The 14,343-nt window shown below is 37.5% G+C and overlaps 1 protein-coding gene across 3 annotated transcripts in view; it reads right to left on the bottom strand.

Annotated features, from left to right (window-relative positions):
* The window catches only part of KIZ (kizuna centrosomal protein), a 113,759-nt gene that overhangs the window by 83,046 nt on the left and 16,370 nt on the right, over positions 1–14,343 (bottom strand). For 2 of the 3 annotated variants that reach the window (XM_082857721.1, XM_082857723.1), the window contains exon 4: positions 12,631–12,723. The exons of the other annotated variant lie outside the window; for it this stretch is intronic. In XM_082857721.1, the coding sequence (XP_082713847.1) occupies positions 12,631–12,723 (93 nt within the window). The remainder of the gene's footprint in view (positions 1–12,630; positions 12,724–14,343) is intronic. 3 annotated transcript variants of the gene reach the window in all.

The following is a 14,343-nucleotide window of genomic DNA, read 5'->3' as shown; positions in this document are numbered from 1 at the left end:
AAAGAACTCAAATCAATAACCTAAACTTCCATGCTAAGAAAGTAGAAAAAGAAGAGCAAATTAAATCCAAAGCAAGCAAAAGGAAGGTAATAATAAGATTAGAGCAGAAATAAATGAATTAGAAAATAGAAAAGCTGGAGACAATCGACAAAACCAAATGCTGATTCATTGAAAAGATTCACAGATTGACATACCTTTAGCTAGACTGACCAAGGAAAAAACAAGACAAATTACTAAAATCAGAAATGAAATTGGTACTTTGTTACCAACCTTACAGATATAAAAAACTAAGGGAATATTATGAATAACTGTTTGCCAACAAATTAGACAACCTAGATAAATTGGACAAATTCTTAGAAAGACACAACTACCAAAACTCACCCAAGAAGAAACAGAAAATCTGAATAGGCCTAAAACAAGTTAAGCAATTGAATTAGTAATCAAAAAATTTCCCACAAAGAAAAGCCCAGGACTAGAAGGCTTTACTGGTGAACTCTACCAGACATTTAAAGAAGGATTAATACCAATCCTTCACAATTAATACCAATCCTTTAGAAATTCTTCCAAAAACAGGCGAGGAAAAACCATTTCACAACTTATTCTATGAGGCCAGCCATAATACCAAAACCAGACAACGACATCACAAGAAAGAAAACTATAGGCCAACACTTCTTATGAATATAGTTGTAAAAATTCTCAACAAAATGTTAGCAAACCAAATTCAGCATAATATACAAGGGATTATATCCCATGACCAAGTAGGATTTTTCCCAGGAATGCAAAGTTAGTTTAACATATGAAAGTTAAGTGATATAATACATCATGTTAATAGAATAAAGAACAAATAAAAAACCCAAATTATTATCTCCACAAACACAGAAAAAGCATTAGACAAAATACAACATGTGTTTATGATTTTTAAAAACTCAGCAAACTAGGACTAGAAGGGAACTCCCTAACCTGATAAAGTGCATCTATGAAAAACCCATAGCTAACATCACAGTCAATGGTAAAAGACTGGAAGCTTTCCTTCCCTCAGATCAGAGTTAACACAAGAATGTCTGCTCTTAACACTTCTATTTAACGCCATACTACAGATTCTAGCCAGGGCAGTAAGGCAAGAAAAAGAAATGAAAGGCAAACAAGATCAGCATTCTGTGTTCAAGCAACATGAGACTTAAAATTGTTGAGATGGCAATACTCGCAAATTGATTTACACTGTTAATACAAACTCCAGCAAAATCCCAGCAGGCTTTTTTGCAGAAATTGGCAAGCTAATACTAAAATTTATATGGAAATAAAGGAACCCAGAATAGCCAGAACAATTTTCTAAAGAAGAGGAAAGCTGGAAGATGCACACTTCCCAATTTCAAAACTTACTACAAAACCAGGGGGAATTTAGACTGCACTAGCATAAAAATAGACATACAGATCAATGGAACAGAACTGAGAGTCCAGAAATAAATCCATATATCTACACTCAATGGACTTTTTAAAAGACATTATTTTTAGAGCAGTTTTAGGTTCAAGGCTAGAAGGGGCTGGAATTGTTATTTCCGTTCCTCCACGCAGGAGGCTAGCACCTTCTTGAGCTGGGTTTTTCCTTCCCTCAGGTCAGTCAAGCTCTGGCTAAACAGCTTCTCCTGAAGGCAGACCTTGTTAATAGCAGAGCGTTCTGGCTCCTCTCCCCCTTCCCCTCCCTGACAGTCACTGTGAGGACCTGGTAGAACTAGGGGTAAAACTCACAAAAGTGTGGGGGGCCCCTGTGGCTGGGTCCCCCGGAGTTTCTCTCGTGGATCTGCCCACACTGAGCCTTGTCAGTCACAGTTCCTATTTCTCTGTCCGGCACTGAGTCCTGCAGAGGCGTCAGCTCTGCTCTGGGAAGCTGTCGCTCTCTCTAGTCATCTCTTGGTCTCTCCAGAGAGAGACAGCATATTGCCCTGGGACCTCAGGGACAGCATATTGCTCTGTGACCTCACTTCTCTGTCAGATCTAAGAAGAGATGTTGATTTTCGGCTTGTTCAGCTTTTTACTTGTTAGGATGGAGTGGTGACTTCCAAGTTTCTTACCCGTTGGACTGGAAACTGACTACATTGTAATTTTAAGAGCTGTGTATTAACCTTTCCTATAGATGTTCCATAAATTATTTAACGAGTCTTATTTTCATGGACCTTGGTTTGCTTCCCACCAGCTACCCTTCCAAACTATGTGCAATAATTATCCCTGAGTGTATGACTCTCTGCACACATGTGAGTAGGACAGCCTCCTAGAACAGAAGTTGCTCCATCAAGACTGCCTTATAGGATACTACTGTCCAAAGAGGCCATTATGTCATTATTAAGAATTTTTCATTATACCACATGGTTTAAACAGCAAAATTATATTAATCAATATTCTGATTCATCAGTATAAATAGTATTTGTGACATAATATGTGACCTATTATCAGTAACAAAGAAGTCTTAAAACAGGCAAAAATCACCAATTACCACTACCCTAATCTAACAACTACTTTCATTTTTCCTGTACTCAAACAAAAAGTTATTTAAATAGATGGCTCCAAGTGATGGGTTACAGTGGAGAGCTTCAGCTGGCCGTATGCTGAAGGGGACTCAGAGTATATACACAATAGTGGTCATTTAGTGAAGACTTGAGGCCAATCAGTGATCAGACTTATGAGTTTGAGGCCTTTGATTTTTCACTTTCAAGACCGATTTAGGGAGTATTAATGAACTAACTCAGAACAGGGAGTACACCGCAGCCCTAAGTACCTGTCTCTTTGTTGGTCTGCTTAAGGCCAAGATATGAAGTCAAAGGGTAGGCAGGCCTTAGAGATGAGAAAGCCCCCTGGGGAAGGACAAAGGAAGTGCCCCTGAGTTATTCCTTTCAATCAGTTCCTCTCTAACTCCTCTGACCCACTAAGAGAAGCAAAAGACTCCAGGCCCATTCCCAGGGCCAAGAACTGGAGAGAAACAACAAAATCTAAATGGTAACCTGCACAATCAACAAAAATAGCATGTACCCACGATTTAAATGCTTACAGAACTGCAGAAAGCAAAAACAGTGACCACTTCAAGATGGCACTGTTAACAAAGAGTACTTCCTGAAAACAGAAGCTACAGACAGCTCTCTGTGATGGGAAATAGTTAAATGCCAATTTTGCCAGACTTTCTAGAATACGGAACTCTGGTCCTCAACAAGCTCTAGTAATACACTAATTAATGAGAACATTACATATTAGTGTCTATAATAAACCAATAAGTAAATTGTTTATGGTTTGCCTGATTTATCATTCTCTCCCCACCTACACACATGCATATGTGTATGTGTATATACATACACACCATTTTCTCCTGAACCATCTGGGGCTAACTTGGAGACACCCTGCCCCCTCCCCCTGAACACTTCAGTGTGTACTTCCTAAGCACAGGGACATTCTCTTTCACGAGCAGAGTTCAATGACCAAAATCAGGAAATTTAACATTGATGTATTTTCCATTCCACAGTCCACATTTAATTGGCACAGTAATGCATACTGCCCCTCCCCCTTCCCTCTCCCCACTGATAACCATTAGTTTGTTTTCCAGTATTTTTTGTGGCTTCTTTTACTTGGCATAACATTTTCAGGGTGTCTCCATGTTGTATCAAATATAAGTATTTCATTCTCTTTAATGGCTGAATAATATTCCATTGCATGGATATACCATATTTTGTTTATCCATTTGTCAGATGATGGACATTTGAGATGTTTCCACTTTTCAGCTGCTAAGAACACTGCTGCCATGAACATCTGTGTACAAGATTTTGTGTGGGCATATGTCTTCACCTCTCTTGAGTGTGGAGTTTTTGGGTCATATGGTAACTATGTTGTGAGTACATTGGTACACAATGGTAACATTGTGAGGAACTGTGAACTGTTTTCCAAAGTGGCTACACCATTTTACATTCCCACCAGCAATTATTTAAACTTGCATAACAAAAAAGAAACCTGCAAAACTACAAGAAACCTGCAAAAACTAATTGCTGCTCGCTATAAGGCAATGCTACGTTTGAAATGGCTCAGACAGCTGTCTCTTTTTAAAAAAATAGTCTGTCATTTTGTTTGCTTAGCAACAGGAAATAGGGTGGTCTTTAACCTTAAAATTCTGAATATTATTATGTGTCTTCTCAAAGCAGCTTCTGAGCCAGGGAAGCTGAAGAGAAAAATGCTGTGTTTCACATTATTACTGACAGTGGTATAATATTAGGAATTGAAAAGTTTTTGAGAGACAGCTGTTATTGCCAAAGGAAGGAGTATGTGTCACTGTTTAAGGATCTGACATAATGATCAACTTTTCTATACCATCCTATTACTTTCTGTAGTTAAGTGTTTGAGGTAAATCTATAATCCAAGGTTTTAGTTCATTTCTTCCTTTTCCTGTCACAGTTATCCATCTGTACCTCTTAAAATATATTGGAGAGGAGATGTTACCACTGATACCACAGAAATATAAAGGATCATAAGACTACCATAAACAACTATATGCCAACAAACTGGACAACCAACAAGAAGTGGATAAATTCAAAAAAATCTGAACAGATAAGTTACTAGTAATGAGGTAGAATCAGTAATCAAAAACTTTTCAATAAACAAAAGTCCAGGACCCGAAGGCTTCATTAGTGAATTCTACCAAACATTCAAAGAAGCATACATACCAATCCTTCTCAAACTTTTCCAAAAAAACAGAAAAGGAGGTAACTCTTCCAAACTCATTTTATGAGGCCAGTATTACCCTGATGCTAAAACCAGACAAAGATGCCACAAGAAAAGAAAATTACAGGCCAATATTCTTGATCAACATAGATGCAAAACTCCTAAAAAATATTAGCAAACTGAATTCAACAATATTTTTTTTTTTTTTTTTTTTTGCCTGTGCCACACGGCTTGTGGAATCTTAGTTCCCTGCCTAGGGCTTAAACCCAGGCCACAGCAGTGAAAGCACCAAGTCCTAATCACTGGACAGGGAATTTCTGACAATATATTAAAAGGATCATATACCACAATCAAGTGGAATTTATTCCAGGGGTACAGGATGGTGCAATATCTGCAAATCTGTAAATGTGATATACCACATTAAGAAAATGAAGGATAAATATATGATCATCTCAATAGATGTAGAAAAAATATTTGACAAAATTCAACATCCATTCATGATAAAAGTATCAATAAAGCAGGTATAGAGAGAACATACCTCGACATAATAAAAGCCATATAGGGCAAGCCCACAGCTAACATCATACTCAACGGTGAAAACGAAAGCGTTTCCTCTAAGATAGGAACAAGACAAGGATTCCCACTCTTTCCATTTTTATTCAATATAGTATTGGAAGTCTTAGCCAGTGCAATTAGGCAAGAAAAAGGAATAAAAGGCATCCACACTGGAAAGGAACAAGTAAAATTGTCACTATTTGCATATGATATGTATTATATATAGAAAACCCTTCAAGACTCAATCAAAAAACTGTTAGAACTAATAAACCAATTCAGTAAAGTTACAGAAAACAAAATCAATATGCAAAAATGTTGAGTTTCTATACATGAATAATGAAATATCAGAAAGGGAAATTAACAATCCCATTCATAACTGCATAAGAAATACCTACGAATAAATATAACCAAGGAAGTGAAAGACTATATACTAAAAACTATAGGACATTAATGAAAAAACCTGAAGAAGATACAAATAAATGGAAAGATATTCTGTGCTCATGGATTAGAAGAATTAATAGTTAAAATGTCCATACTACTCAAAGCAATCTACAGATTCAATGTAATCCCTATTAAAATTCAAATGAAATTTTTCACAGAAACAAAACAATCTTAAAATTTGTATGGAAATGCAAAACGCCCAAATAACCAAAGCAATCTTGAGAAAGAAGAGCAAAGCTGGAGGCATCATGCTCTTTTATTTTGAAATATATTACAAAGCTACAGTAATTACAACAGTATGGTATTGGCATAAAAACAAACACATAGATCAGTGGAACAGAATAGAGACCACAGAAATAAACCCACACATATGCTCAATTAATTTACAATAAAGGAGCCAAGAATATACAGTAAAAAAAAAACCCTCTTCAATAAATGGTGCTGGGAAAACTAGACAGCCACATGCAAAAGAATGAAGCTAGATCACCATCTAACACCATATACAAAAATTAACTCAAAATGAATTAAAGACTTGAATGTTTTACAAAATCATAAAACTCCTAGAAGAAAACATAGGTGGTAAACTCCTTGACATAAGTCCTTGGCTATGATTTTTGAATCTGATACCAGAAGCAAAAGCAACAAAAGCAAAAATAAACAAGTGAGACCAGATCAAACTAAAAAGCTTCTGCACAGAAAAGGAAACCATCAACAAAAAGGTAACCTACTGAATGGCAGGAAAGATTTGCAAATGATATATCTGATAAGGGGCCAATATCCAAAATATATAAAGAACTCATACAACTCAAGAACAAAAAATTATCTGATTACAAAATGGGCAGAAAAATCTGAATAAACATTTTTCCAAAGAAGACAGAGATGGCCAAAAAGTACATGAAAACATGCTCAACTTCACTAATCATCAAGGAAATGCAACTCAAAACCACAATTAGATATCACCTCACACGTTAGAATGACTATTATCAAAAAACAAGAAATAACAAGTGTTGATGAGGAGGTGGAGAAAAGGGAACCCGTGTGCACTGTTGGTGGGAATGTAAACAGGTGAAGCCACTATGAAAACAGTATAGAGACTCCTCAAAAAATTAAAAATAGAACTACCATATGAGCCAGCAATTCCACTTCTGGGTATTTAACTGAATAAAATGAAAACACTATCTTGAAAAGATATCTGCACCCCAATGTACACTACAGCACTATTTACAACAGCCAAGATATGGAAGCAAACTAAGTGTCCAATGATGGCTGAATGGATAAAGAAGTTGTAAAAATATACAATGGCATATTATTCAGCTATGAAAAAGAAAATCCTGCCATCTGCAACACCATGGATGGACTTTGAGACATTATGCTAAGTGAAATAAGTCACACAAATACCATATGATCTCTCTTACATTTGGAATCTAAAACAAATAAACACAAACCAGGTTCATAGATACAGAGAACAGACTGATGATTGCCAGAGGCTGGGGGTGGGAGATGAAAGAAATGGGTAAAACTTTTTTTAGTTTAAATAAATTGAAAACATATTGGGAGCTGGGGAAAGTGATAGCAAAGCAAATGAATACAGTTGAAAATATTTTTAAAATCAGGAGTTCATCTTTACTGGCAGAAAGGGGAGAGGACATGCTGATGGATCCAGCAGCAAGTTAAGAACTACTGTAATGGTGTCTCAGTTAATAATAACTGCTTACAGTTTTCAAAGCAGGTAGATCTTGAATATTATTGTACTTTGAAAAATATATTTATGTTATACTTCATGTTTTGCAGAATACTGCAGTAATTTTATCTTTTCTTATTATTTTTCCCCCACAGATGAGGGAATTGGTAAGTAACAAGATAAATGCAGAATGTTAAAATGGAGCTGTCAAACCCAATTTCCAGCTTTTCACACAGTACAATTACTGCTCTTAGTTTCTACAAGCCCTTAAGTCACATTGAGAAGATTTCCAAAAATCCCTTAATAAAAATTTACATATAACAATCCTGAAGGAATTATTTTACTTTATTGCGTGTTATAAACTGAATTGTGCCCCCCCCCGCAAATTCTTATGTTGAAGCCCTCCCCCAATGTGACTATATTTGGAAATGGGGCTTGGAAGGAGGTAACTAAGTTTCAGTGAGGTCTATTAATCCAACAGACTGATGTTCTTAGAAGAGGAAAAGACCCGAGATCTGCCTCTCTCCACACACGTGCACAGAGAAAAGGACACACAAGGACCCAGAGAGAGGACAGTCGTCTGCAAACCAAAGAGAGCTCTCACCAGAAACCACCCCAGCTGGCACCTAGATCTTAAGACATCCAGCCCCCCGAAGCGTGAGAAGATAAATTTGTTGTTTAAGCTACCCAGAATGTGCTATTTTGTTATGGCAGCCCAGGCCGACTAAGACACCATGACAATGTGATTTTTAACTCTTCATTTTGCCAATGGGGTAGATTCGAGACTCAACCAAATTTTCACAACTGAGGCCAAGAGGAGATGTTACTGGCCACTAAATCCAATAGAGGTTAGAACTACCTAAATTTTTAAATGGGTCCATTAAATTCAGGCTGCAAAGGTATGTCCTGTAAGTTATTCTGTATTGTAATCATGCTAAAATCATCTATTATGAGTTGCTACCACCAAGGGCTTTACTTCTCGTTTCCTAATTGGTAGGTAGCCTCTCTGTCCCCACTCCCATAGGTAAGTGGTAGAAAGCCAGGGACACCCTCATATGGCCACCCCAGTGGAGAAGGAAGATGGCTGACGACAGTGACAGTGGGGACAGGGGCAAGAGGATAACTGAACACGTGCCAAGCACTTACCAGGTGTCAAGCAGACTTCTATTCATTACCTTTTTAAACCCTCAAATCAACCACTGTTATTAATACTCACTCCAGCAAGACTTACAAGGTCGGAGAATTTGCTCTCGGTCACAGGATCCAAACCCAAATACGAGGATTCCAGTGCCCATCTCTTATGCCACAATACTCAAAACTGAATGAGTTAAACTCAAATTGTGTTACTAAACCACAGCTTTTTTTCAAAAAAAAAAAATCCCCAATAATGAATCTGAAGTGTATGCCTAATTTCTTACTCAATTCAACCAGTGCAAAATCAGATCTCACTTGATTCAGCTGGACTATTATACCACCAAGGGAGACCATTTCACTCTCTCCCAAGGTTAGGTGAAAATGCAGCATCTAAATGAATAACTGAAATACTTCACATGATATGGCTAGGCTGTTTTTATTTGACCAGGAATTTCTCCCGACTTTCGAGGAGCATTTCACCCATACTACCTTGGAAGGCAGTGTAGCAACATGGCTAATAACATGGACGCTAAAGCCACATGGTCTGGGTTTGAGTTTGGGATCTGCCTAGTAGTGTAGTCTTGGGCAAGTTAACCAACTTCTTTGAGCCTTCCTCTAAAATGAGGATACGATAGTATCTACTTCCAGGATTGCTGACAGGATTAAATGAGTTGATGAATATGAAGTGCTTAATGCTGCCCCTGACAAAATACGTGTGCAGTCACTGTTCCCCATTGTTAATATTAGGATTAGAAGCGGAAGTAACAAGCTGCACGTGGAGTCATTCTCCACGTGACCCTTGCAGGGAGGTTTACAACAGAGGAAGTGGAACTCCCCAACCAGCCTTTAGCCCTGTGATGGAATTCTCTGGTCCTTCACATTCTCCAGCCCTGGCAGAGTATAATCTTTCTGTGAAGTATCCAACTCACTTCTGCTTTTAGTAGAACATATTTCACAGTGTAACAGTTCAAAGAAACTTCACAAATCCCACCTCAAGGTTTATGCTCTTATTCACTAATGCCATATCCACCTCTCCTGGGTGTATATGTTTTGATGTGCCTTTATGTGTATGCTCTAGTCACTGCTGATACAAAAAAGCTGGGCAACAAGAAGAACATGCCTAGAGACCAATGGAACGAGGGTTCACCCCAAAATAAAAAATGGCAACGTATAATAGAGAAGGATTACTATATTATAGTAAAATTTGTGAGGAGTCAAATGGGGACCGGAACTTTGTCTTTTCTGTCTATTAACAACAACAACATAAGAGTTTACTAAGTAGACTAATATTAGAAACAATCTTGGGGGATGAACAGATCAATGATTACTTCTCTTCAGAGAACACATGACTCTGAAGAGCAGCAACTGGATGCATGGAAACACTGGACTCCTATTATAAAACCGAGCTTAAGTTCTACACTGAAAAAATAGACAACTACTACCTGATCATTCTTCTTAGTGGCGCATTCAAGCTGCTGCTTCTGGTTGAAAGTTGCACAACCACTTCTTAAAGCTATCTTTTCATAACTCAGAATTATCATTAATTTGACAGCTCCTCTCCCCTTCATTGGCATTCTCCATCTCAATGGCCACCCCAACTCAGGCCCTCGGTTCGTTCCTTGCATCTGAATGAATCCTGGTTTTCTCGCCCCATGAGCTCCTTCCTCCAGGGCATCTTGCAGAGCACTGCCAGCCCTGCCTTCCTGCTCCTGTGATGTAACTGCTCTGAGCCCCAGTCCTTGCTTCACCTGCCCCATCATGCACGTGCACACACACTGATTCCAGGGGGAAATTTTCAATCCTCGAGCCTTGGACTGAGTTCCACGATGCCCCTTTCCAAGCTCATTTTCTCCCACTTCCCTGCAAGAATGTTCACCTTTAGCCAGACTGATAGCTTCTCGCCGGGCTTCCTGCTTCCACTCCTTCACTCACAACATCTTCAGACCCAAGAATGTCTATCAAATACCCAGTGACTGGCACCCTCCTCACCCTTCACGCCAGCTCACACACCACCTTCTCCCCTAGGCTGTGGAGGACTCATTGCAGAGGAAGCAAACTTTCTTTCTCCATGTAGCTGGGACTCAGCACACACTATCCTAGGCCTCAGAAAGAACATCGCTTTGTGGGAAGCGCCTCAAGGGCAAGCATCGTGGCATTCCTAGAGGGACCTGCTGCAGCTTCTCAAACAGAGCACGCACTCAGCAACGATCTACTGAATTCAACCACCGTGCTCAGGCCAGTCCCTGGAGACCAGCGCTCTGGGCACAGAGACTAGCTCACGTGACTGCTGAAAGATAAAACATACCCCATACGGTAAGGAATTGTTCTGGTTTAGTGTATAGTAAGTGTTAACTAATTCAGGGTTCTGCTGAAATATTTTTACCTTTTAATTGATAGAACATCAATGGGAAATTGAAAAAGGCAAGCTACGTCTCAAAATGTTACCTAATTGAGTCTTACATACAGTCAAAAGTCAAAGTTTTTAAGGAGATGACACATTCCAGTAAAAAGGAAACACTTCTAATTATTCTATGTAACATTTTAAGGAGTTGTCAGCTATATGTCTCTTGCCCTAATTTTAAATATGACTTAAAAGGAAAACTATATAACTATATGTAAGGTAAGGAATCAGTAGTGCAAATATAAAAAAAAGTCTCCCATTTTATTTAAGTACCATTGACACTGTCATACTAACAAGGTGTCTATCAGGAACAGCATAGAAAGAGCAAACTAGATTATAGATTAAAAAACACGTCAATTATTTCATGACCAAATGTCAAACAGAAAAACTGCCTGAATGTCTCAGAAGTCTATCACATCATACCACATTTGGTATACATCTAATGGCAGAGAAATCATTTATCATTAAAGGCCTTTTTATATAGGTCAGGGTTGCTGGGGCTTGGTGTTTTGTATCTTACAGTTTAAAGAATGCTCTAAAGTTCTAGGTTTTTTAACTTTTTAATCTCTGGGAAGGAAAACTAAAACTTCCTATAAACTCAGATTAATGCCTGTTAATGCACGGAAAAAAGAAAAACTAAAACCTTGCTCCTACTATAAAAACAAAATAGTGTGGCCTCTGTTTCTTTTCTGATAAGAGTCTTAAATACCAAACAGTTAACTGCATAATAACATTTACTGGCAGCCCGGCAGCCTGCTTAGCAGATATATAAAACAGGTAAAAGGAGAAAAAGTTAATTTCTTGGCTGAATGATTCCATCGGTAGCTATAGGGCAAACCTGAAAGTCTTTTAGTAAAGTAGCAGTTGATTCTTCTATCAATCTGTAGCACACATACTCTTCCAAGGGAAGCATTAAATATGAAAATCATATCCCGTTATCATCTGTTTCCAGCTTTCAGCCCAGTAAGCTTTTCTTAATGAATGCTGCAGCCTAAGGAGGAAGCACGCTGTTGGCTTCTCTGAATAATGGAGTGATGCTCCCATTTTTGCTTATTACAATATCGACTGGCTGAGGGGGTTTCACACATAGTCACAAGTGACTACTCTTGCCAGCATGCTCCAAGTTATTACAAGATGTTTTTAGACATTTCATCTAAAAGAGCTTTACTGCTTTTAGTGAAGAAAACATCTATGGTCTTGAGCAGAATCATTTATATGGAGATAGGCGGGAGGATTAGAAGCCTGCATTACGGCAGATACATAGCAGAATTTATTTAAGTATTCCTTGCCATTCATTTTGTCTGTTGCTGAGATATGCAATCCTTTCTTTCCACTTTATCTATGAAAAGGTTAAAATGTACAAAATTATGTATACAAAGAAAAGAAGCAAAATGCCACATTTCATTTACTTCTCATTTAAAACATTTCTGGAACTAAGAAAAAGGCAGCTACAAAGCATTATTTAGAAAAACAAAATTTCACCTACTAACAACACTGAGGTTTTCTTTGGAATCTATCTCTTACAGCCACAGTGACTGCCTTTCAGCAAATTTAATTGAATTATACATTAAAGCAATACTCTATAAGCAAATGTCTTTAAATAATCACTTAAAGTTTAATCAAAAAGATCTTTGTAATAAGACGATTTTATTTACAACAGTATCCTAAAAGATGAACATGCCAAAAACCCTCCGTTAACAGAAAGTTTACCATTTTAATTTATTACCTTTTCTCTGTCTTCATCTTTCAGTTCACCTTTTTTTCCCAGGCTATCTTTTGAGAGTAGCTGCATCTTCTTAATTTGAGTCTCATATTCAATCTAAATATAAACAAAGTTTGGTTTTGTGGAGGATATTATTACAACTAGCACCTATTTATATTTTTCAGACTTTACAGCATAAAAGGAACAGTAAAGAGAAAGTAAAAACTGATACTGCTGAGAAATTCAATTTATCTTAGAAAACAGACAATTTCACAAATAACACATCAAAAGCTGGATTCTATAAAATGTTACATGTTTTAAATAAAATAACATTTGATGGATTTTCACTTAGTCTTTCATCAATCTAGGAAATAAAACCTTGATATATTAAGCTATCATGAAAAATCTAGTTACTTTATCATGAAAGTTACACATTAGACGGTGCTTCTTCTGAAAAGTTCTGCCCTAAAAAAGGAAGAGAAAGCAATCCTACTGATTTCTTATCTGTATGGTATCCACATAATATCATGGTCCTACTTGTCATAGCAACTGAGTATATTACTCACTAGATCATCAACTGGAAACAAACTCCACTTTTTTTTTTTTTTTTTTCCGGTACGCGGGCCTCTCAGTGTTGTGGCCTCTCCCGTTGTGGAGCTCAGGCTCCGGACGCGCAGGCTCAGCAGCCATGGCTCACGGGCCTAGCTGTTCCGCGGCATGTGGGATCTTCCCAGACCAGGGCACGAACCCGTGTCCCCTGCAAACTCCATTTTTTACGGATACAAATACACTGTAGATGTCAATGATCAGCACCACAGGCATCAAGTTTGCTCTCGTGCTAATAACTCATAAAGATGTCTGTGTCATTACCACACTATAATTGATGAAAGTGACTGCATCATAAAATGACTTTTTCTTAAAAGCAACACATAAAAAGCTCTTTGATTCATATGTTAGTAAGTAAAGCCTTAAAAAGTCTCTGCTTGTGGTCCATCACAGATAAGTATCAGAACATTTTCTAAATGAGGCAGTGATGTACTACAATTGGAAACACACCTATAAGATAACCAAATTAGAAAACTGTTTTCTTAGTTCTCAGTCTGAAGATAAAATAGGCCCGAACTTTTGTTTTGACACACAAAAAGTGAACAGACAATAATAACCAAAATTGACTTGTCTCCCTCAAACTATCTGAAAAGGTATTATATGCTGCCCCATTTTTAATATGTTAAGCAGGGATTTCTTTTTTCTCTATCAGAATGCTATTAACACAGTAGATTGGCAGTAATGATATAAATAGAGACCTAATTAAATCAAAGTTTCATAAGGCCAGTAAAAATGACAAAACAAGCCAAGAAAAGATAAAGAAGGCAATTAAGAAAATACAATTTACATCTCTCTGTTCTATATATCTACTCCTTTGAACTTAACAGATATTTAATTTTTAACCCCAAGAGATTTAAACAGGCACACTCTACAAATTCCAAGAGAAAATACCTTTAGAAAGAGATGAGGGGTGATTTACAAAATAGACAAAGTAAACAGAGATTTATTAAATAATAAACCTTAAGCAAAAATTCTTTGTTCCTGTGGCTACAAATGCTTCCTTATGCTCTTTGAGATCAGTTATAAACATGCAACAGGCATTGTACCTGATTTCCTCACAATGGGATCATTTCAGAGCCACAACTCCAAAAGACAGAGCACTTTCTCAAGGAAATATAAGAGTATTATTCA

This window comes from Leucopleurus acutus, assembly GCF_964270905.1.
Source record: "Leucopleurus acutus genome assembly, chromosome: 16".
NCBI lineage: Eukaryota > Metazoa > Chordata > Mammalia > Artiodactyla > Delphinidae > Leucopleurus > Leucopleurus acutus.
The sequence above is the reverse complement of the archived record's forward strand: the minus strand, read 5'-3'. Positions and strand labels throughout refer to the sequence as shown.